Below are 25258 nucleotides of genomic sequence, written 5' to 3'. Positions count from 1 at the left end.
TTCTTTCCAATCCCTCTCTCCATCTCTTCCTCTACTTTCACCCATATATTTTGCATGCCACTCTCTCTCTCTCTCTCTCTCTCTCTCTCTCTCTCTCTCTCTCTCTCTCTCTCCACCTCACGTCTCTCACCTGACTCTAGCACCTCCACTTACTCTCATTAATTACACAGGTAAGGACAGGTGAGAGGTCGATGAGGATGTGCTTAGTAGATCACTCTCTCCTGTGCATGGTGGGCCTTTTTACAGCCGTGATACATAGAAGATACAGGCCCTTAGAGCCGTGATACATAGAGGATACAGGCCCTTATAGCCGTGATACATAGAGGATACAGGCCCCTATAGCCGTGATACATAGAGGATACAGGCCCTTACAGCCGTGATACATAGAGGATACAGGCCCTTATAGCCGTGATACATAGAGGATACAGGCCCTTATAGCCGTGATACATAGAGGATACAGGCCCTTATAGCCGTGATACATAGACGATACAGGCCCTTACAGCCGTGATACATAGAGGATACAGGCCCTTATAGCCGTGTTACATAGAGGATACAGGCCCTTACAGCCGTGATACATAGAGGATACATAGAGGATGCAAGCCCTTACGGTCATGATACATACACATATAGGGAGATACATAACATAAAGGGTATACATTTGACGGTATGTGTTACTGAAGGTTTATAGATTAAAGACGACGGAGGAGGAAGAGAAGAACGAAGAAGAGGAGGAGAAGGAAGAGGAGAAGGAGGAGGGAGGAAGAGGAGGAGAAGGAAAGTAGAAACAAACGAAAATAAGGAAAAGAAGCAGAGAGAGAGCGAGAGAGAGAGAGAGAGGTGTGTGTTACGTAAGCTCTTTAAATACTGTAAGTTAACAGAGGTGTGGTTCCTGGCCTTATCTACCTGGTAATTCATATTTTTTATATAATCTATTTTATTTTTTGTCTTCTTCTGTCTATCTGTCGGTGTGTGTGTGTGTGTGTGTGTGTGCTATTCTGTATAACTACTTACTTACTTACTGTATGTATGTATGTATGTACGTATGTATGTATGTATGTAGGAAGAAGAACGAAATGTAAAAAGAGAAGGAAGAAGAAGAGTTAAAATACAAGAAGAGGAGCAAGAAAATAAAGAGGAAGAGGGAAAGAAAAAGGAGGAGAAAGAGGAGGTAGATTAGGGGATGAATAAAGAAGACGAGTAGAAAGAATAGAAGGAAGAAGAGGAGGAGGAAGGGGTGTGACAGACGACCACACCCAAGCTGGAGCAAGGCCGTGGTGTCCCTCAAGGTCGTATTTGGAACCACCCCAGTTGCTGCTGCTCTCGCGATACTGCCACACTTTCTATCTTGTTTCATCTATATTAAATTTATTTTAAAACATTTCTATACTTCCATAGACTCGAAATTATATATTCTTTTGGGTCTTAAGTCATTTATTTAATTCTACAGTATCTATTTCAAGCTGTAGACGCATTTATTGAGGTGAGATTTTGTTGTTTTGTTGAGTTAACGAGCAATATTCCAGACCGTTCACTTCCTGGTGTGTGTAATGCTCGTAATTATCGTTCGCTATGGATTGTTTTCTTTGTTTACCTTCTTTAATTTTACTTTCGTACAATGTGAGGTTTTTTTTTCGTATTTGGATGAAGATGCAGAGTCGATGGGTGTTGGCCGGGTGAATCGCTCCCTAACCCAGTTTTTGTGAAGTTGGTCTTGAAATTGTAGGTGTTTGGGCGTGGTCGGCGGCCCATCTTCCCTGCGAACACTTCTTATAGAGGCTATGTTACCTCTGGGGACGACGCTGGGGAGCACATGGTCGGGATAAACAGTTCTTTGTAGGGCAGCGGACGGGTGAAAATCCTAAAGCTGTCGCAGTTCCTGTTTTTATAATCTGAGAACGTCCCTCTATCATGACCCTGCTGCAGGCTAGACCTACATTACACAACACTCGGCCTAACGTACACCCACAGCAAGCAACAATTCCTCATTATATGGGAATGACAAGAGAAACATCCACCCTTGCACAGTCTACAGTCAGAATAACAGAACTGAAGATTGAGTTTGTTGTCTTAGTTCCTCTATTCTCCGAGGTCTTTTGTATTTTCTGGTAGGTGAAGTGTAGCAGACAAATGTAAGACTCCCCAAATTAGTGTCAATATGTGTAACACCACTAAGACTCTGTGTTGGAAGGGGGTCGTGTGGTGTGGCGTGGTGTGGTGTGGTGTGGTGTGGTGTGGCGTGGTGTGGTGTGGTGTGGTGTGGTGTGGAGTTGACCGTGTAGGGACTCTAGGCACGTAGGTGTCGGTGGGGTGTGGTCCACTAAGATCCTGGTGTGGGTCCTGGTTCTTCTCATATCAGTGTTGCAGATTCCAATGTCTTCCTTCAGGTCTTGGTTATGGTCTTTGTTGTGGTCTTGGCCTTAGTCCTGGTGGGTCTTAGTCTGTCTCCGTCACATGGCCTTAATCTTAAACTCAGACAGTCCTCAGCCCTTCGCCCTCAAATATCAACAGCATGAGAGTAACTTATGACAGTGAGGCGATTGAGTCTCTCCAAGCTAGCGACCCCCCTGTTCAGGACACCAGGTCAACTCCTCCTGTTGTGTCGTGACCTCACAACACACAACAAATTTTTCGAAAATAAACAAGATAAGTAGGACAATACTTTTTTGTTATCTATTGAAGTTACAAATCAAGACAACAATGTCTCTCTCTCTCTCTCTCTCTCTCTCTCTCTCTCTCTCTCTCTCTCTCGTGAGTCAGAGAGGTGAGGAATCTTCTTTGGGATGAGCTTCTTCGAGACAAGTTTTTCTCCCTCACTGACGGTGCGGTGCGGGGAGGGTAGGAGGAGTGCCGCGTCTCATCTCCCTCACCCAATACCTCTCTTTCAGGAGGAGAGAGAGAGAGAGAGAGAGAGAGAGAGAGAGAGAGAGAGAGAGAGAGAGACTACCATTCATGTCTCATTTCACTCAGTTTCTCATCCTCTGACTCTCTCTCTCTCCCTCTCCCTCCCACACTCACCATCCTTAATCCCACACGCTAGGAAGAACACCTCACAACGTGTACATATATAGCTCCACCACTCACTTCTCCCCCTCCCTGTTTTACCTTGTGTTATTATCCTCCTTCTTTCTATTCTTCGATCCTCCTCTCTTTGTCTTCTTCCCCTTCTCTCTATTCTCTCTTTTGTTATCCTTCTCCTCCTCTCTAGTCTTCTATCCTCCTCCTCCTCTCTATCATTCTATTCTCCTCTCTTCCTCTTTCTATCCTTCTATCCTCCTCCTCTCTACTCTTCTTTTCCCCTCTCCTGCTCCCTATCCCTATCCTCTTCCTCCTCCTCTCTATCCTCCTCCTCCTCTCTACCCTTCGCCAAATCCCTCACCGTGGCACTGAGACTCTCACTGGCACTAATCCTCCCGTCTCTGGCTCCCGTCACTCCCCTCACCGTGGCACTGGACAGATTATCTCTCTAATGACCTCTATAATATTTTTCGTAAATTATACAAAACGGGAAAAAAATTGGACGGTTTTTGACTTACTTTCCTTCCTTTATGACTTTTTACCTATCTACTTACCTACCTGACCTTTCTATCTAATTAACTAACTACTTACCTGTCTACCTGTCCACCTTCCTTACTTACCTATGAACCTCCCTACTTCCATCAATACTTCCTTTTCTCCCTGCTTCCCTCTCTACCTCCCTCCCTAGTTACGACCCTCCGCTCCCTCCCTCCTTCACCTACCACACTATCCAGTTCATCTCTACAGGTAGCTCCCCTCACTAAACCTACTCCAGGTATATATACAGTAAGTCTATATAGTCAGGTAATGATAAGTTTGATCCTTTCCTTAAAAGTAAATGATGGACTATTCACTTCTCTAAAGAAATTCATGTAATGGTGCTGTTATGTGATGCTGTTATCTGTTGTCCCTTGTACTGGAGTTATATATGCCGCTGTTATATAACTCTGGATGCTATAAACCTTTCATATTGATATCCTAAGTTCGGCACAGGAGGGAAGGATTCCATCTCGAGCAATTTTCCAGACGTGGGATTGAAGGATGGAGGAGTAGGCACAGATAACAGACCTATTTACCGTAATATTTTCATCTACCTTTTAAATAATTCCTTTGATACCAGAAACCCGTAACACGTGTACTCCTACCTGCTCTGTGTGTGTGTGTGTGTGTGTGTGTGTGTGTGTGTATGTGTGTGTACTGTGTGTGTGTGTGTGTGTGTGTGTGTGTGTGTGTGTGTGTGTGTGTGTGTGTGTGTGTGTGTGTGTGTGTGTGTATTTGAGTGTATGGGTATCTCCAGTAGTTCGGTTGGGTGGGTAGAGTAGGTGGGGTGGGTAGGGTGTGGTAGTAGTGGTAGTTGTGGTGTGGTCAGGTGGTGGCAGGTGAGTATACTAACCTTCAGGAGACAGGCCACACCCTTACGGTACCTCGTCCACATCCTCCCAATCATTTTCTTTCTCCCGGGTCTCATCTTTCATTCTCTCCCTCTCTCTATTTCCCCTTCTCTAACTCTTCTTCTCCTTCTCTCTCTTTCTTTCCTTATATTAAACTGTTTTTCTCCTTCTGTCTCTCCCTCTTTATATTTTATCATTTATCTCCTTCTCTTCTCCCTTTCCTCTCTCTCTCTCTCTCTCTCTCTCTCTCCATCTACTCTTATCTTTCTTTTCTTTCTCTGTATCTCCTTACCCTCTCTCCACCTTTCATATTATTACTCTCTTCTTTATCTACGTCTTTATCACATCTAAGCATTTATCATTTACTCTACAATCATAGATGAATTCCTAACTTCATTGATTGTAAGTTTAGAAAATGACAACAGTACATTTTTCTGGCATACCGCAGGGGAGTACTTTGGGACCACCTCTGTTTATAATCTAATTTGTTTACATATTTTATTTAGTTTATAGAGAGTCTTGGAGTTTTGGAGGGAAAAATCAACGTCCTACAATCCACCTCAACCCCTGGGGCCTCACCATCCACATCTACCCTGGAGGCTCACTAGGACTGGGGCAGGAGGGGCGGGGTTGGAACCGATGTCCCTGGTGAAGGCTACATGGGCGGGGCTCCTGCCTATATAAACCCGGTTCCCTCATCACCACCTCACCATTCTCCTTACAGCCTTTACAGAGGAAGGACCTGGACCAACTCTCCTGTAACTCAACCAAGATGATGAAGCTTGTGAGTGATTTAGTGATTTATTGTGATTTATTTTTTCCTTTAGCGGTGATTTTGTTTTTGTGTCGTTGGTTAATATGAAGTAATTAACATATTGGTGATTTTATGTTTAACTAATGCAGTGATTTATATATTTACTAGGGTAGTGGTGATTTATATTTTACTAAGGGCAGTGGTTAGTTGATAGGTTAAGGGAGGCATATAATGATGACTCTATCAAAATATAACCTCAGTATATCAGTCGTATATGAGTGGTAGGGGTGATGTGTGGCTCACTGATGGTCACAATATAAACATAAGAACTTCCCCATCCATCGTGATGAGTTGATCAGGATAATATTGTCTCAGCTGACGAGTGTAAACATTGTATTACAGGTCGTCCTCGCTCTGGCACTGACAGCCGCTAGTGCCGGCACCATCTACTCAGCTGGCCTGCCCTACGCTGGCCTGCCCTACTCTGGCCTGCCCTACGCTGGCCTGCCCTACTCTGGCCTGCCCTACGCTGGCCTGCCCTACTCTGGCCTGCCCTACGCTGGCCTGCCCTACTCTGGCCTGCCACTGACTGGTGCTCAGCCTTACTCTGGTCTGCCTGTTGCTCACGCCTCACCCGTCACCTACGCTGCCGCTGCCGCCCCCGCCCTGGTGGCACCCGCACCTTACTCCGTCCACACCCAAAACAAGGTGGAGGTAGCCGTCGAACCTGTCGAGAACCACGGATACGTCATCAAGTACTAAACGCTATGACGACCACACACCGGAAGCTGCACGCCCACGGCACGCCAACACCACGCCCACCAGGCTAAAAACACCATGCCTACGAGGCCGAATAACGCCCATGGGCCCCAACACACCAGATGGGGCCCATAAACCACGCCACCTGGGCCCCAACACGCCAGATGGGGCCCATAAATCACGCCAGCGAGGCCCCAACATGACCACCCAAGGGCCCCAACACGCCCATGTCCCTCGCTAGTGCCCCGCCCACAGACACAGCCGGGCGGGGTAGAGTGAGGGTGAGGGCGATAGACTTCATCAGTCTTCTCCACGCCAGGACCACCTCCTCTGTAAACTCTCTGTAAAAATATATTTATAAAACTCTACTCAACCCCTTTATTCAACTGACCACCTTAATTAATGAGCTACATAATGCTAGTGGCTCACCTGTACCTTCACCTGACCACCTTAATTAATGAGTTACATAATGCTAGTGGCTCACCTGTACCTTCACCTGACCACCTTAATTAATGAGTTACATAATGCTAGTGGCTCACCTGTACCTTCATCTGACCACCCATATCACAGGACATATAAAACCTCTAAACACAGTAAGATGATATTGTACTCAGGGATTAGGTCGACGTACTCAAGTAAGGACTCATGATGGAGGATCTGTGTTCATATTTACCTGGGGACATTTCACACAAGTTACCTGTCATGTAAACTTAAAACAGCTCTTGTTAAAAGCTCTTGTCGAATCCTACCTCATGAGTAGAACAGAAAGGGAGGGAGGAAGAGGAGGAGGAGAAAGAAGAGAGAAGGATGATAAGAAGAAGAAGAATTTGAGTGAATTAGAAGAGTCATAAACCCATAAATAAATAAATAAAAGCAAAATAAAAACAAACTATTTTTTTTATCTTATACAATAAATAAATTATAATACAGAAAGACTCAAACTGAAGCTGAAGCTCCATTGTCGTCACTACTTTGTATAATATGAGTAACAACTCACTGACTCACGCCACACAATAGCTGGTTATCGTGTGTGTGTGTGTGTAATCCTCAAGCCACCACGACCACATGATCAAGGTGAGGCAATACTTTCCATCCAAGATTGCAATACGGCAAGAGAGGGGTAGGGGTAGGGGGGGAGATATATACTTGTAAATACAGATTCAGCAATTGCAAATCTCCAAGAATTTTTGAGATGAAGAATTGAAACGACTATTTTCACCCATCTATCTTCCTCTACCACCATTCACCCTCCACTGCCACCCACCCCTACCACCCACCATCCCCACAAAGACGTACAGGTGTATGAAAAACTTGGCCGATGTGTAATAACGGAGAGTTGTGCTTCACATACTCGGGGAGAGGAGGACGGTAAAGGAGAGTTAACCTTATTTGCTGGTGATGTAAGGTCGTGTTTGGTTTAGTATATAAGCAGGAGGAAGTGAGCCAGTATAATGGATCTTTCTCGACATTTTGAAAAGATTCCTCGAGTGATTTGTTTTTCATTGTACTAATCAAAAACTTTTTCTTACATTGTATTTTTGTTTATTTTAGTCTGAATATTTGTAAACTACAGCGTAGACTCGACAGCCAGGTGAGGTGTACCTTCATTAGGCTCTCACTCGACAGGTAGTAGGTAGTAGGCAGCTACCAAACAGGGAGGTACTCCCTCCTGGGAAGATATTGGAAGCATAACGTGTTGTCTAATGGTAGACCCTGCTGCAGTATGGCATCACGAAAATTGTGACCAAGTCCCAGGTTGCTGATCTGACTTTCTGCCTTATTTACACACAATTGCAGGGTCTCAATTGTTTCTCTTACTATTGACAACTCAACATACATATATTGTTTCTCACTGTTGATTTTTTATTTATTTATTTATGGTTCTTTATTATTATTATCATTATTATTATTATTATTATTATTATTATTATTATTATTATTATTATTATTATTATTATTATTATTATTATTATTATTATTATTATTATTATTACATTTTCGCCCCAAGGCCCCGACATGGGTCTGCGACCTGTGCCTAGGTGGGCTAATACCAGTAAAAAAAGAAAAAGAAAAAAGTAGATATTGGATAACTTTAACTACCATTTTTATAAATATCTGTAGAGCAGGCGCAGGTGAGCCACTAGCATTATGTAACTCATTAATTATGGTGGTCAGGTGAAGGTACAGGTGAGCCACTAGCATTATGTCACTCATTAATTATGGTGGTCAGGTGAAGGTACAGGTGAGCCACTAGCATTATGTAACTCATTAATTATGGTGGTCAGGTGAAGGTACAGGTGAGCCACTAGCATTATGTCACTCATTAATTAAGGTGGTCAGGTGAAGGTACAGGTGAGCCACTAGCATTATGTAACTGTTACTAACCACGCCATCTATTGCCATGATCTACCTACCCAGCACCACGAGCAACGCCATCTAGGGACGAAACCCGAGTATGACTCGTCTTAGTTACCACTCCGGGGTTTCCCTTCTCCATATCCTGGTTGTTGGTCACCTCCTACAAGTCTTCTTCGTCAGCTCCAATTCGAGGAGAGTTCAGTTTACTCTGGGAAGTGACCACAGGATCACCTATCGTGGAAACCTACGGCACAGTGACTACCTACCGTCTTCTACAATACTCAGCCTTACTCGTCAGCCATCTCAGCTCCGCACTTAGGTATTTGTAATCTTATATTGCCTCCCCCACGTCCACCTTGCTTCAAATTATTGTATGTTGTATAAATATGTATACACTGTTAATGTTTAGGTTAAGTATGGTTAAGGGTAAATTATAGAAAGCTGAATATTTTGTTAAGGAATTTATGGTACTTTATTATACACAACAAAAACTCGCATCCTTTGTCTACCCTTTTATAGTCCGATTGTCTTTGTTTTTTTATTGTTGTTGCCTGTTGGGATCTGGGTAGACTTTTAACTATATTCTAAATCCCCAACTCGTAACATAACTCATTAATTAAGGTGGTCAGGTGAAGGTACAGGTGGGCCACTAGCAATATGTAACTCATTAATTAAGGTGGTCAGGTGAAGGTACAGGTGAGCCACTAGCATTATGTCACTCATTAATTAAGGTGGTCAGGTGAAGGTACAGGTGAGCCACTAGCATTATGTAACCAATTAATTAAGGTGGTCAGGTGAAGGTACAGGTGAGCCACTAGCATTATGTAACTCATTAATTAAGGTGGTCAGGTGAAGGTACAGGTGAGCCACTAGCATTATGTAACCATTAATTAAGGTGGTCAGGTGAAGGTACAGGTGAGCCACTAGCATTATGTAACTCATTAATTAAGGTGGTCAGGTGAAGGTACAGGTGAGCCACTAGCATTATGTAACTCATTAATTAAGGTGGTCAGGTGAAGGTACAGGTGAGCCACTAGCATTATGTAACTCATTAATTAAGGTGGTCAGGTGAAGGTACAGGTGAGCCACTAGCATTATGTAGCTCATTAATTAAGGTGGTCAGTTGAATAAAGGGGTTGAGTAGAGTTTTATAAATATATTTTTACAGAGAGTTTACAGAGGAGGTGGTCCTGGCGTGGAGAAGACTGATGAAGTCTATCGCCCTCACCCTCACTCTACCCCGCCCGGCTGTGTCTGTGGGCGGGGCACTAGCGAGGGACATGGGCGTGTTGGGGCCCTTGGGTGGTCATGTTGGGGCCTCGCTGGCGTGATTTATGGGCCCCATCTGGCGTGTTGGGGCCCAGGTGGCGTGGTTTATGGGCCCCATCTGGTGTGTTGGGGCCCATGGGCGTTATTCGGCCTCGTAGGCATGGTGTTTTTAGCCTGGTGGGCGTGGTGTTGGCGTGCCGTGGGCGTGCAGCTTCCGGTGTGTGGTCGTCATAGCGTTTAGTACTTGATGACGTATCCGTGGTTCTCGACAGGTTCGACGGCTACCTCCACCTTGTTTTGGGTGTGGACGGAGTAAGGTGCGGGTGCCACCAGGGCGGGGGCGGCAGCGGCAGCGTAGGTGACGGGTGAGGCGTGAGCAACAGGCAGACCAGAGTAAGGCTGAGCACCAGTCAGTGGCAGGCCAGCGTAGGGCAGGCCAGCGTAGGGCAGGCCAGCGTAGGGCAGGCCAGAGTAGGGCAGGCCAGAGTAGGGCAGGCCAGCGTAGGGCAGGCCTGCTGAGTAGATGGTGCCAGCACTAGCGGCTGTCAGTGCCAGAGCGAGGACGACCTGTAATACAATGTTTACACTCGTCAGCTTACTAATGTTTACTATCCTCATGTGATTGAATTCTTGCTCTAATTTGTTGACATTTGGTTCATATTTATCAGGTGATATTAATAGCGGACAGTAAATTCCTGTGACTTATTCTTTGCTTTTCGCTAATTTAATATTATTCATGTCTGCAAATGACACAAACAGTTAACTAATCCCTAAAAATTATCATTTGGTGAGTTGTTTCAAAATCTATTTATAAAGCCATTTTAACAGAATTACTATATGATTTTCGCAAAGTTTTGTGTATAAACTCTTGAATTTAGAAACTATGTGACTTCATTAACAATATCGAATCTGAAAATCCTCCCTATAGATTTTCCAGAGAGGTCCAGAAATCACATACTTTATTACACGAACTATTTATACACAAACATAGATTCCTGAAGCAAATCTCGGATCTCACTTTCGAACAAATGCAACACACTGGATCCCCTTTAGACGCTCCATTTTTTGACGTGAAAGTTCTCTAGCAAGCTTCGTGTAAATATGGCTGAGTGTAAACGCGCATCTCACTGTTCAAAACATATCTAACACGCTGAATCCCCCCTAACGAATCTCGAAAGAGAATCTGAATTCACATTTGCCACTAGAGAAAACATTTATACGCGAAATTCCTAAAAAAAAAAAAAAAAAACTCCAGCGAACTTCGTTTACATAATCGATTCCCGAATCTCACTTTAAAAACAAAACCCCCCCAAAACAAATGCAATACTTTGAATCCTCCTTAGAGTATCAGAACTCACAAGCTTCATCATCTTGGTGGTCTAGTGGAATCGGATCCTCTGTAACAGTAGTAGAGAAGAGAGTGGTACTGTATGGAGGGTTGGCTCGTCTTATATAGTGTGTAGTGAGTGACCACACCCTCCAACCTTCACCAGGCTGGGTGGGGCTGCTTCACATAGCTACAGTAGCTGGCTGGTGGTAAAACTCCTGTCTGAGAGAGAGAGAGAGAGAGAGAGAGAGAGAGAATTGCAATTGACACAAACTTTCCACAATTACGTTACCAACATTATTAGTTATCAATTCATTACGAAAATAAATAAGGCTCCTTGAGTACGATGCCTTAACCACTTGAGCACGATGCCTTAACCTCTTGAGTACGGTAATTAAATCCATTGAGTACGATAATTTAACCTCTTCGGTAGTAATGTCAGCTTTATCGCATTTAATGGGTTGTCATCGTAATTAAGGTAATCTTTTTATCGTACTCAAGGGGTTAAATCATCGTACTCAGCGAGCTAGTTCATCGTCCTCAAGGAGTTAAAATTGTACTCAAAGGGTTAAATTTCTATAAAAAACAGTAAACAATGATAAACACATTTTCTAATTAATAAATAACGTCGATCAGGGAACTGTTCATAGGGTACGACAACTTTCCCACTATGAGGTACAAAGGCTGAACACCATAATGCAGTTAATGTCCGCCGCTCTTCGTTACTGTGTCTAGTATAATCAAATCACAAATGAAACTTAGTGCAATATAGGTTAAGGAGTAATTCAATCTGCTTCACGTCCATCTTGATGAAAACGGTAACCCAATAGCAAAGGTATTTATATTATCGTGCGCCCGCCAGTACTGAACAACTGTCGTAGAAGGTGTTGCCGGGGATACTTGAACGCGAGCCCAAGTTGTCGTACAGTCTTGAGATCCGGCTGGGGTGACTTAAGAAGGGTTTTAACCAGTGTGACCCAACCAACTATTGCAGGTTGTCTTCGGGTACTCCAGTTTCCTCCTGTACTCACACTGGACAATAAAGGTCATAAAGAACAGCCATTCCTTTGACCATTCCAGAAGCCGACAGTGAGCTTTCTGTAGTTCTTCTCGCTCTAGTTCTTAATTTTCCTGAATAAATTGGCATCGTCCGCAAACATTTGTCAGGAGGAGTGCATAGCTTCTGGCATGTCATTTTTGAAACGAACAAACAACAACGGGCCCAATACACTGCCCTGTGGTACACACGGCGATTTCGTACCATTAATCACCAGACACGGGTTGTAGTCATGAAGAAAGTCTCCTAGCCACGCTAAGACACTTCCCCGAATTTTCAGCATCTTATGAAGTACGCTGATGAAAGCCTTCGTAAAGTCCAGATATATATTTCCGATAATACCACCGCATTCCAGGATCTGGGTCCAAACATCCAGCACCTTAAGTATTTGCGTCAAGGCAAAAAGCCATATTGACAGTCAATTACAAGGTTATTACGAAGTATATATTCCACAATAGCATCTATTATAATACTCTATAGTACTTTGCACACTATGATGGTCAAGATTAACGGCCTATACTGTTTGGATATACTGTAGGACTCACGTAAGCCATTTTTCAGTCGCTGGGAATAGTTTGTCCGTTCAAGCATCTGTAGAACAGGATTTAACTATAACAATTTGTTCCTGATATTCTTTTTCGAGAACATAATGTACGTCAGCGCTGTGTCGAATCGTCTTGCCTCCAATGCAAGGAGATTGTTAGCGCCAACACCCCTGATTTTTATGTATTGTTTTCTTATGTAAATGTAAAACAGCTGTGAACAAGATGAGATATATTCCATCAGAACTACCTAATATTAATTGCTACTATAGTCCCATAACATATTTGTAGCTACACGCATGTAAACACTACAGAAATGTGAAAAAATACAGACAAGTCCCCCATAAAATATGTATTAAAGAAAATTGTAAAGGGTACCAGGGTAACTTCGCTAAACTGTTGACTCCATTGTAACTTTGTCTGCCTCCAGCTAGGGCGTAAAACAGTGATTTTAGGGGTTCAAAATTGGCATAAAGATTTTTTTGTGGAACACACACACACACACACGGACACACAATAGTTGAAAATAGTCCACACCTGAATCAACGCAGAGTATTGCCTGATTTATCCAGTTATAAGTGTGTTGTACTCAAGTGTCTAGAGAGGCTGAATTCCACTGCTGACGATGTGCTCCATACAACTACTCTAAACGACTGGCCGATGACCACTGACTCTTTCCACCAGAATTTGACTGGCGGTTACAACGTCATCCCCAAAATAAAACACAAACGCTTCTCTTTACAGCAATATTCAAATTCATTCACAAGCAAAAATTAGGATACAAAATATATTTATAAAAAGTATAATAACAATAAATGTCCGCAAAACAATTATTGAAAACATTCAAAATGTAAATAACTATACACCCGAACAATACAACGAACACCACAACATTGCATAATACAAGATACAGTTATAAATAGTCTGTATAACTTTCTTACATTGTTTGACCTTATCTATCTAATGGTCATCCACTAGAAGGTTGAGGGAGAACAGTGGCTGGTACTGTATAAGATTTCGCCATTGTTCCTGGCCGTTTTGTCTTGACGTTTATTTTTAGCCTATTACATTTTCCTTTTGACCGATATTTCTCACAAAGTTACGGCTGCTATTATTATTATTATTATTATATCCAAACTATTTTATAAACTAAACACAATAAAAGAAAAAAGAAAATAAAACCAGTTGACAATATTGTATTTTTATTTCAATATACAACTACAAGAAGCAGAATTAAGGACAGAGATCAATAAATTAGCCTTTTTTTTTATCCACTTTGAATCCTAAAGTTGACCTACCGATAGCCTCGTCTCCTCCCGTCGAATAAAACCTTTGAAATCCACCATGCGCGCGCACCCTGTTTACACACGACCCTGTCTCAAACACACTAACATTTTATGACGTATTTTCACTCTATTACTTCACAAAGACACTAGACATACCAGCTTAAACTCTCCATGTAAGTACCAAAAAATATCTAACTTATTTTTATCAACGAACTTTTGACATTTTAGTTAAAAAAAAGGCCTATTTACTGTTGTTTTAATACCCTAGCAACCGATCGGCTTGTCTGACCTCTCACGGGTGCTAGGGATAAAAAGAAGTAGGTAGAAGATTAATTATATCAGTGGGTGAACTTTAAATCCCCGAAGTCCCATTTTAAAATAATACAGGTGGTTTTACAGGTATATGTGGGATTAAGGATTATTATAGGATTTATAATGAGGCTATAATTTGTGACGGTGTTCAAGGATTAAATGATGAGAGAGAGAGAGAGAGAGAGTAATCTAGACTAAAGTTTCCATATAGTGAGGTTGATCAGGTGGAGAGAGGGATGGTGTAGCCTCTAGGTAGTTTCGACTGGAATTTGTGAGGAGGTAATCCAGGGTAATATCTGATGTAGGGGCGGTAAGGGCTAGGGTAAGGAGGAACTCTAGTAGAGGAGGGGCGAGGTAGTACTCCAGTAGATGAGATGAAGTGAGGTAGGACCCTTCTGGGAGGGGCGAAGGGTGAAGGTAACCCTCCTGTAGGCGGGGAGAAAGGAGGAAGTGGTGTGCCCCAGGGAGGAGAAATGGGAAGAGAGGGTGTTCGTCTTGGAGGGAAGGACAACGATGGTAGGAAAGGGTTCAGTATAGGTCTCTGTTCCTTTTTAAGTTCAATTGTAGAGTCGTCTCCTTCAGAGGTACCCATCAAAACGTTCTCTTCTGCAGGGGATTCTTCTTCAGGTGACTTCATTTCTCCTACCCGGTCATGGTCAGCCATCATTACAGGGAGGAGACTTTCTTCAGACAGGTTCTTAAGAGGACCGTCTGTCTCTTCTGTCACGTCGATGGGGAACTGTATAGGCACCGTCTTGTTATAAGGAACTTCTGTCTCCCTCACGACTACGACGAGAGCTCTTGCAGGTGGGACGTCAGTCGTCAGCGCCTCCTCTGGTGTGGTGAGGTTGGTCGAATGTTGAGGCGTGGTCTTAGTGTTGCTGGGGTCATCTCTGGTGGTCTGGGGGCTAGCTGAGTCGTCGGCAGGTGATGTTTCTTCAACAGCAGCTTCAGTCACTACCGTTGCTTCAACAGCAGCTTCAGTCACTACCGTTGCTTCAACAGCAGCTTCAGTCACTTCCGTTGCTTCAACAGCAGCTTCAGTCACTACCGTTTCTTCAACAGCAGCTTCAGTCACTCTCGTTGCTTCAACAGCAGCTTCAGTCACTACCGTTGCTTCAACAGCAGCTTCAGTCACTACCGTTTCTTCAACAGCAGCTTCAGTCACTCCCGTTGCTTCAACAGCAGCTTCAGCAGCTTCAGTCACTGTTTCTTCAACAGCAGCTTCAGTCACTACCGTTGCTTCAACAGCAGCTTCAGTCACTACCGTTGCTTCAACAGCAGCTTCAGTCACTTCCGTTGCTTCAACAGCAGCTTCAGTCACTACCGTTTCTTCAACAGCAGCTTCAGTCACTCTCGTTGCTTCAACAGCAGCTTCAGTCACTCCCGTTGCTTCAACAGCAGCTTCAGTCACTACCGTTTCTTCAACAGCAGCTTCAGTCACTCCCGTTGCTTCAACAGCAGTTTCAGTCGCTACCGTTGCTTCAGCAGCAGCTTCAGTCACTAGACTCACTACCGTTGTTTCAGTAATTACTGCTTCATTTACAGGCGCCTTTGAAGCCTTGGTACTTGCTAGGCTCTCCTCGGGAGCTTCTGGAACGACCGAGTCCTCGAGAGAAACTTTTGTGTATGTCATCTCCTGAACCACAGCTTCCACTACTACAGGAGGAATTTCAGTGATGGGTTCCTCGTCATCGTCTCTCTCTCCTCCAGGCATCACTGTGACAACCTCCTCACCATCGTTCCTCTCCTGTGTGTCCTCATCGTCAGAATAATCCAAGTACTGACGAGGCATTTCTGTGATGAACTCCCCCACAGCAGGTGACTCTGTGTTGGTCGTATCTTCGTCAGGAGGTGTCTGGTCAGATGGTACACCTTCTTCGTTAAGTTCCTCCTCTGGCGGGGTATCCTTGGGGAACTGTATCTCGTTTATTTCTTCGTCCTCTTCGGTGACTCCGGCCGGAAGGGGAGTGTCGACGTCTTCAGCTGTTGTATGGAAGAAGAATCCTCCATCTTCAGGTTCTGTCGTTGAGGTGCCATTAGTGAGGACTTTCTCGCCCTCTTTCTCCTCCTCCTCTTCCTCTACCACCACCGTTAATATCTCCTCTTCCTCCTCCTCCGCAGGGTCAACGGGTCCCCCATCAGTAGTCACAACAGGAGCCTCTGTGAGAGTTTCAACGGACGACTCCTCTGGTTCATCAACTACAACAACAGAATCCTCAACGGGGATTTCGGTGGATGTTTCAACAGACGAGTCAACAGATTCCTCAATAGCCACGCTAACAGAAGCCTCAACAGGAGCCTCACCAACGGGAGTTTCTTCATTCCCCTCAACGCCTTCATCTTCACTTGCTCCAACGGCGACATCAACAGGAGCGTCAGCATCCTCCTCGTTTTTCTGAACGGGTTTGATGTCACCACCAGTTATGACGTCATTTTCAGGCTTTACTCCATGAACAGGCATGACGTCACCAAACACGGTGTCATCAACAGGCATGATGTCATCATACATGGCGTCATCTCCAGGCATGACGTCATCATACATGGCGTCATCTCCAGGCATGGCGTCATCCTCAGCTTCTACGTCATCAACGGGGGTAAGGTTAGCCTCGGGTTCTACGTCATCTCCAGGCATGACGTCATCATACATGGCGTCATCTCCAGGCATGGCGTCTTCCTCAGCTTCTACGTCATCAACGGGGGTAACGTTAGCCTCGGGTTCTACGTCATCAACGGGGGTAACGTTAGCCTCGGGTTCTACGTCATCTCCAGGCATGACGTCATCCTCAGGTTCAACGCCATCAAAATTTGTGACGTCATAGATCCTTGGGTCAAAGTAGTGAGGGTCCCAGAAAAAGAACGGCAGGTTGTAGGCCCCCGGCAAGACGCTCCTGGTGACTATGATGCCGTTCACGCCAGCCCTGTACACGATCACGTTCCCAGCCCCGAGCGGCGACAGCCGTCTGGAGGAGGAGGGAGGCCAAGGTAACCTGTACTCTCCCCTGACATCTTCGCCAGGGGTGCCGTACTCTCGTCTGGCGTGAGTACCTGCGGTGTACTCTAGGATGATTCCCGGGCGGCCCGACACCTCCACCACTAATGTCGCTGCCACCACCAACACCGCCTCCTGCAAGATGAATACCTGGGGTTAGTGTTGACCAGTGCCACTACTACTACCATTACTACCACTATTACTACTACCACTACCACCTACTCACCACCATTGTTCTTGGACCATTATGATGTATAACAAACACACAAACTGGCCCTCGCTCACTGAAGGACAAAAGGCAAGTGTCTTGTTTATCATTATCAAACAGACTTTAGTGTTATGAGACTTTGCCGGCTCGCTAACCCCTCCCGAGAGACGGTCATCCAGCACTGGTTAGAGAGGAGAGCATCCCCTCCCCCCACCCTCTCTCTCTATCACTCCAAAAAAAGTATCTTCACGGATGGAGTCGATAAATTTCAGAATGAACACTGCGACTCCTGTTGTCTCGGTAGGGTTGTCAAAAGCTTTCGTCCGTTGTCATATTGTTTCACACATACGTGATAAAAAATTTAAAACTAAGACATGGTAAACGGGTTCCTCCTTAAATAACTGTCTAAAATCTGAATAAAATTGTATAGATATGTACATACCAAGATATGTGAACACGCCTGACACCAGGACTCTTGTTACCATTCATTGTACCATTTATTCACATGTCTGTATTACTACATATTATTATAGCATGTCTGATGTCCATGCTTATGTCTAATGCCTATGTTCATTTACTATGTCCCGATGTACTATGTCTGTACCGCGCTAGTCGAGTAATTAGAAGACCTCATTTATTGTCCTAGGAATGTCTAGCAACTCCCCTTGCCTGGCTAGCTAATTTCCCTCAGATCGGCCTCGGCCTACCTACGGTCCGGGGTCCCTAGTAATCGCTCCTGTATCGGTTGGCTATCACGCCCAGCCTTGTACCACTTATTGAATATACCTACTGCTCGTGCCCTGGAGTTTCAAGAACCTTGTCTAGGATTACATCCACCACACCACATGGCGCAGTTTGAGTAGCTCCAACACGACAGTTTACAAGCCTCAAGAGCCGGCCCCGTCTGTTTCCCGGCCTCGTCTGTTTCCCGCCCAGAAGATATACTCCACAGTGCCCCTGGATTTAAAGTGCTTTGTGACCTTGTGAAGTGCCCTAAGTGAAGTGCAGTGCCTTTCATGTCTCTTTGCTATGTTTCTGCGGCCCTACAGGTAGCAGACACGCCTCCAGCCCAGTTTCCAAGACAGCACTTCCGGCATACACCCCCCATCCACGGAGGCTCGCAAGCCACTGCCCGCGTCCCCTTACCACCAGCATCTCGCCCGGGCGCGCGGAGGAATACACCGCCGCCAGCCGCCTCCTCTCACTTCACAAATATTACAGTCAGTACTCTTTTACTTGCCAGCCAGTTCCCGCACTTAAGCAAATCCATTGGCGAAAATATAGCACTTCACCTTATTCTCCTTGTCTTTCCCATCGCAACAATACCAAGCACGAGATGTCTGACCACGACGATTTGCTGGGAAATTTATATGAGGATTATGAGGAAGACGACGCCTCACAGACCCTCCCACCCCCCCTCACGCCTCACACGCCGGGCGCGCCAAATTCAAAGGATGGGAGCCAGGATATACGTCAGTTAATCCACTTCCTACAAGTTTCTCAAGAGAAGGAAGCCCAAAGACGTCAATTAGAGGAGGAAAAACGACGTCAAGAGGAATTGTCAAGACAGTCAGAGGAATCAGCTTACCGCCTTCAACTTCAACAACAACACCAAGCTGATAACCGCAAATTCCTGGACCTATTGGAATTGCTGGCAACGAGGACGACTTCACCAGCTGCCACAACCAATTCGCCAGCTTCAGCCTCTTCATCTATCCTTCAGACAACGCCTCCTCACACGTCACCTATCTCCCCTAGGTATGCCTCAGTGTCTTCTCAACCACCTGTTCCAGTCTCAACTCTCGTCGACCTCTCCGTGCCTCCTCCACCGCCTGCCGTCTCGAGTACACCCCTGCACAGCAAGTCTTCAGTTCCCAGTCCCCCACCTCTTCAATCTGACGCAACATATCAAGTATACCGTCAATGGCGACGTCGTTTCGAAGACTTTGCTGTTATGTCTGACCTCTACCGAATGCCCCCTCATAAACAACTCATCCAATTAAGATCGTGCATTTCCCTCGATGTTCAACGCCTCCTAGAGCACACGCTAGCCATCCCCCCTGACTCCCCCAGGTCAGTGACAGAGGTTTTAAACGCCTTGCAGAGTCATTTCCGTGGCCTCCGCAATGAAGCTTTGCGTCGTAGGGAACTGCTATCCTGCAAACAAGCTTCTGGGGAATCATTCTCAGACTTCTATGCACGACTTAAGGACCTAGCAACCGAGGTGGACCTATGTACAGGCGATCCTGTAACCTGTGCTGAGATCCAGCTCAAGATGATCTTGCTGATGGGTGTACGTGACGAGGACCTGCTTCAGAAACTCCTCACCCTCGACGCCGCCTCTTCCCTCACCGACTTCGTCACCTGTTGCAGGTCGTATGAGGCCACAAGAGAGGCTGCCTCAGCTATACACTCATCGCCATCTCAAGTCCACGCCGTCTCCACCTACAAGAGGAATCAACGCCAGATGCAGACGACGTCCTCTCCACAGCCCCCGTCACAGTCACCAGTTTCTTCTCCCGAATCCTGCAGAAACTGTCAGCACCAGCATGGTCCAGGAAAGTGCCCTGCGGCTGATAGTACATGTCGAAACTGTGGGTTTCAAGGCCATTGGCCCCGCACACCTCGATGTCCTGCCAACAAGGCCTCATGCAACGCTTGCAACAAGCAAGGACACTTCGCCAAGTGTTGCAGGTCCACCAAGAAGCCTCCATCTCCAGGTCAAAACGTCTCTTCACAGCCCGACAGAACGTCCACACCACCGTCTCCCAAGAATAACAAAGGATGCCGACGCGTGGATGATACCTCGAGTGACAGGTCCCCCAAGCCCGTCAATGTTCGTCTGTCCTACGGTACCAACTCTTCCAACCTCCTGATGATACCTGACACGGGCGCGGACATCACGGTGATTGGACCAACACACCTGGACGCCCTCAACATCCCCAGGAGTAGCCTGTCACCCACAGCCATGAACGACGTGCTCACAGCGGACGGGTCCCCGATGTCTCCACCTTTGGGTTGCTTCAAGGCAACACTACAGCTCGGTCCCAAGTCTTGCCTTGCCACAGTCCACGTCCATGAGGGCATCCAAACCCCTCTCTTGTCATGTGGCCATTGTCAGGACTTGGCCATCGTCTCATCCGAGTTCCCAAAGCCCATCCTCGCTGTGACACACCTCAACAGGTGTGCAGAGATACCTGTTTCAGCCATGACCACACCTGCTGCCGCCCGGGAGTTCTTTTTTCGTCAGTTCAGCGACGTCCTTGTCTCCAAGCCCGACCTCCAGAAGACGCCGCTCAAGAAGATGACAGGCCCCCCGATGAGAATCCACCTCAAGCCTGGCGCGACGCCTTTCGCCATCCACACACCCAGGCCTATCCCCTTTGCCATACGGGACAAGGTGAAGGCGGAGCTCGATTCTCTGGTGCAGCAGGGGATCATCAGACACGCCGGTGAGGAGCCCTCCGAGTGGTGCCACCCTATGGTCTTGGCACCCAAGCCTGTAGGTGTTCGCATCACAGTGGACCTCACCCATCTCAACTCGCAGGTCTCCCGTCCCGCCCATCCATCGCCTACGCCCATCCAAGCAGTCCGCAGCGTCACCCCGTCTGCAAAGTTCTTTACCACGGCGGATGCACTACATGGGTACTGGCAAGTCGACCTGGCGGAAGAAGATCGCCACCTCACTACATTCATCACGCCCCACGGCCGCTTCCAACACTGCCGCGGACCCATGGGCTTCGCAGCAACGGGGGATGCGTACTGCCTCCGTGGGGATATGGCTCTGCAGGGTGTCACCAACTGCGTGAAGGTCGTAGATGACATCCTGCTCTTCGACGATGATCTCCCGGCCCACTTGAACCGAGTTCATCTGATGCTCACAAGATGTCGTGCCCATGGTATCACCCTGAACAAAGATAAATTTGTGGTCGCCGCCTCCCAAGTTAACTACTGCGGCTACAACATCTCGCCAGAGGGGATCTCAGCTGATGAGGAGAAGGTCAAGGCCATCAGGGACTTCCCTACTCCAGCGAACCTGACCGACCTTCGCTCATTTATGGGCCTGGTAAATCAGCTGGCCGACTTCTCCCCTAAAATCGCCACATCAGCCCAACCTCTACGCCCCCTCATGAGCCCCAAGCGCTCTTTCCTCTGGACTCCTGACCACGACCTAGCGTTCAGGAATGTTAAGAAGGCGTTGCTGTCACCACCAGTCCTGGCACCCTTCGACCCGTCCTTACCAGTGGTCCTCCAGACCGACGCCTCCCGTCTATACGGCCTCGGATATGCCCTCCTTCAAGACCACGGCCAGGGTAGACTGTGCTTAGTTCAGTGTGGCTCCAGGTTTTTGACGGACACGGAGACCAGATACGCCACCATTGAACTAGAGATGCTGGCAGTCGCCTGGGCTATGGCCAAGTGCCGCCTTTACCTGTTCGGCCTTGGGCATTTCACCCTCATGACGGACCATCGCCCGCTCATACCCATTCTTAATCACTACACGTTGGACGCCATCGAAAATCCTCGCCTCCAACGTCTCAAAGAGAAGACCGCCCCTTACGTCTTTACAGCTGTGTGGCGCGCCGGGAAGCTTCTGTGCATACCAGACGCCCTCTCCCGAGCCCCTGTTAGTCGCCCCACACCTGAAGATGAAGTCGACTGTACCATGGCCGCTGCTCACGTTCGGTCTTTAGTGACACACACAGCCACTTCTCTTGCTGACAAGACGACGACGACGCCCTCCATCGAAGACGATAGGACTCTCCAGGAGCTTCGCATCGCCGCCGCTCAAGACCCGGCATACGTCCAACTCCTCGACTACGTCTCCGCTGGATTCCCCACCAACCGCTACGACATTCACGCCTCCGCCCTCCCCTTCTGGAAGCTAAGGGATAGCCTCTATGCGGACGGAGAGCTGGTGTTGTACGGCCCCAGGATCGTCGTTCCCGCTGCCCTCCGCCGGCGCACCTTATCCCGCCTCCATGACAGCCACCGCGGCGTTGAAGCCACCAGGCGCAGAGCCCGTCAGACCGTCTTCTGGCCTGGTATTGACGCCGATATTAAGAGCACGGTTGAGGCCTGTGAGCCTTGCCAGCAACTCCAACCCAGCCAGCAACAAGAGCCGTACCTGTGCAATGACCTCCCAAAGCGGCCCTTTGAGTCCGTGTCCGCCGACTTCTTTAATGTGGCCGGAAAGTCTTTCCTGGTGGTCGCCGACAGGCTCTCTGGATGGCCCGTGGTAGTTCCCTGTGGTCGGGACACCACCTCTTCCAGGGTCATCCGGATGTTTTGTTGCTTCTTCCGGGAAGTCGGAGTGCCTCTCCGCCTCCGAACCGACGGTGGGCCCCCGTTCAATAGCCACGAGTTCAAGAGCTTCGCCGAACGCTGGGGCGTCCACCACATCGTCACCTCCCCTCATTACCCGCAGGCGAATGGCCACGCCGAGGCAGCGGTAAAGTCCGTAAAATACCTCATCCTCAAGACAGCACCGACGGGGAACCTGGACTGCGAGGAGTTCGACAGGGGCCTACTGGAACTCCGTAACACCCCTACCCCTGCCGGACGCTCTCCTGCCCAGGTGTTGTATGGCCGCCCCCTTCGTACTTGTGTGCCTGCCCACCCCCAGTCCTTCTTAGATGAATGGCAGATCAAGGCGGACGAGTGTGACCGCCGTGAGGCTGCCCGGATGGCCCAAGTGACAAGCCACTATGACGCCCAAGCCCGCCCCCTTCCCAGGTTGGCCGTCGGCCAGCAAGTACGAATCCAGGACCCGACGTCACACCGCTGGGACAAGGTTGGGGTCGTCATGGGCCGTGGCGAGCCTCGTTCGTACCAAGTCCGCCTCCCCAGTGGTCGTGTGTGGTGGCGAAACAGACGCCACCTCCGCCCAGTGCCACCCTCTAGTGACGAACCTTCCTCCCCGTCCCCTGTGTCCCCTTGCCCAGACCAGGAACGAAGGTCGTCAGTTGATCCTCCCATTGTCCCTCGCCGCTCCCCCCGACTCATGGAAAAAGAGTCCGTAGCCGCTCGAGATTGCACTACGAGCGTAAAGGGGGAGGGAGGTGTATAGATATGTACATACCAAGATATGTGAACACGCCTGACACCAGGACTCTTGTTACCATTCATTGTACCATTTATTCACATGTCTGTATTACTACATATTATTATAGCATGTCTGATGTCCATGCTTATGTCTAATGCCTATGTTCATTTACTATGTCCCGATGTACTATGTCTGTACCGCGCTAGTCGAGTAATTAGAAGACCTCATTTATTGTCCTAGGAATGTCTAGCAACTCCCCTTGCCTGGCTAGCTAATTTCCCTCAGATCAGTACCTACGGTCTCCCTAGTATCGGTTGGCTATCACGCCCAGCCTTGTACCACTTATTGAATATACCTACTGCTCGTGCCCTGGAGTTTCAAGAACCTTGTCTAGGATTACATCCACCACACTACAAAAATCACAAAATCTAACATCCAATTATTCTTCAAAATCTAAAAAGAAATGAGCTGTAATCAAAATCTAAAACGACAGATCACAACACGGAACGAGTCAATCAGTGAAGCCAGGACACCGAACACCGCAGACAGAAGTCAGGATGAAAGAAGAGGAGGGATGAGGGCGGGAAACGCTCGAAAGGAGACCATTTTACGAGATTATAACCTGGTGTAATAAGATCAAACACTCTCATTCAGTCGTATAATAAACTTCTATCACCATTTTCGTCGTATAGATCATATATACGTAGAAGATGACGGCTCCGTTATGTATGTCTTCTTTGATCCAGATTATCCGATCAATAGGTGGATGGAGGAGGGTCGCTTGGTAAATATGGCGGCTGTAGTTCTGTGTACACTTAGGGGTTTCAGATTTCTGTTCACGTCTCTGGTTCTCAAAGGACCATAAGATTCAATGTCTCTGGTTCTCAAAGGTTCATAGTCTCAGTGTGTGTCTAAACTGGAAATGGGAGGACATATCTAACTGATTCACTTAAGCTTTGACAAATTAATGGATTCTCAAAAGTTCCTAAGTTAAATTTTCTCTTCAAGGAGATATATGAGAACGGGTCTAACTGGCTCTATTAAGTTACACAAGATAAGCTGGTTGGTCACACACACACACACACACACACACACACAGAGAGAGAGAGCGCCAAAACAAGGAAAAAACCACATCAAACTCATACTGTCTCTAAATATTAACATACCCATTATCCCAAGTACGCTAATTAAGCTCGTTCATCAACAATAACATATTGATAAATAGAACACTATGTTATACTACTACACTTAGAAAATAAAGTAAAATTAGAGAATTATCGAGAAATGTTTTGTGGCGCTAAACACAAACGTCAAGGAAAGGTTATAAGTTTAATTGCTTTGTTATTTCTGGATGTTATATTAGTCTTGTAGGTAAATACATACAGTTGGCTGCATTCTTACATTACAAATCAGAAAAAAAATCACGTAAAGTTAAAAAAAGAGTAAACACGTCGCTTCAACTCACCAGACACCTCATGATCGTCACAACAGAAAACCCGGACTACGGCGTTACGAGGGGTGACCATGGTATTTTATAGATGATATCCTCTGCACCCCTGACCACTAATCTCTCCCCACTTCCCCACAAACCCATACGTTTCCCCATACTTCCCTACCTCCCATATGCCCCCCTAATTCCCCTCCTCCCCCTATAGTGGCTCTTCTTCAGGTTGTTTTCCCTCCCACGGGTAGTTTTGTGGTCGGGCCGTGAAGAGTGAATCTGTGGAATGTTAATGAGGCGGGTGAGAGACAAGGTAGAAAGAAATAGGCCTTCGTGTATGTGTGTGTGACCTTACGTAAGATTTCGTGTTCACTATGTATTTCCTTAGGCCTATGAATATGTAAATAGGCCTGAGAGAGAGAGAGAGAGAGAGCCCCTTAATTATTCAACAAGTATAATACAATAAGCCAAAAAAACTATAATTAAAAAGTTCTATTCAGT

General features: G+C 46.7%; 3 protein-coding genes across 3 annotated transcripts; 1 reads left to right on the top strand and 2 right to left on the bottom strand.

The window, feature by feature from the left end:
• The first annotated feature begins 5079 nt into the window (after window positions 1–5079).
• Window positions 5080–6287, top strand: LOC121857111 (PLASMODESMATA CALLOSE-BINDING PROTEIN 4-like). The gene is made up of 2 exons (XM_042352993.1): window positions 5080–5190; window positions 5563–6287. The coding sequence occupies exons 1-2, from the start codon at window positions 5179–5181 to the stop codon at window positions 5920–5922; spliced, it is 372 nt and encodes a 123-aa protein (XP_042208927.1). The 5' UTR covers window positions 5080–5178; the 3' UTR covers window positions 5923–6287.
• A 3131-nt stretch (window positions 6288–9418) lies between these two features.
• On the bottom strand, window positions 9419–10986 carry LOC121857117 (lamprin 1.8-10-like). Its single transcript, XM_042353001.1, has 2 exons — window positions 10905–10986; window positions 9419–10113 (listed from the first exon to the last, which is right to left on the bottom strand). The coding sequence occupies exons 1-2, from the start codon at window positions 10914–10916 to the stop codon at window positions 9784–9786; spliced, it is 342 nt and encodes a 113-aa protein (XP_042208935.1). The 5' UTR covers window positions 10917–10986; the 3' UTR covers window positions 9419–9783.
• Window positions 10987–14290: 3304 nt separating this feature from the next.
• Window positions 14291–24810, bottom strand: LOC121857267 (titin-like). Its single transcript, XM_042353260.1, has 2 exons — window positions 24782–24810; window positions 14291–17197 (listed from the first exon to the last, which is right to left on the bottom strand). Exons 1-2 carry the CDS (start codon window positions 24791–24793, stop codon window positions 14291–14293), a joined length of 2919 nt encoding a protein of 972 aa, XP_042209194.1. The 5' UTR covers window positions 24794–24810.
• Window positions 24811–25258: the final 448 nt, after the last annotated feature.

The sequence above is a fragment of the Homarus americanus genome, unplaced genomic scaffold (genome assembly GCF_018991925.1).
Source record: "Homarus americanus isolate GMGI-L3 unplaced genomic scaffold, GMGI_Hamer_2.0 scaffold20465, whole genome shotgun sequence".
Taxonomy (NCBI): domain Eukaryota; kingdom Metazoa; phylum Arthropoda; class Malacostraca; order Decapoda; family Nephropidae; genus Homarus; species Homarus americanus.
This window is presented reverse-complemented; position numbering and strand designations above follow the sequence as displayed.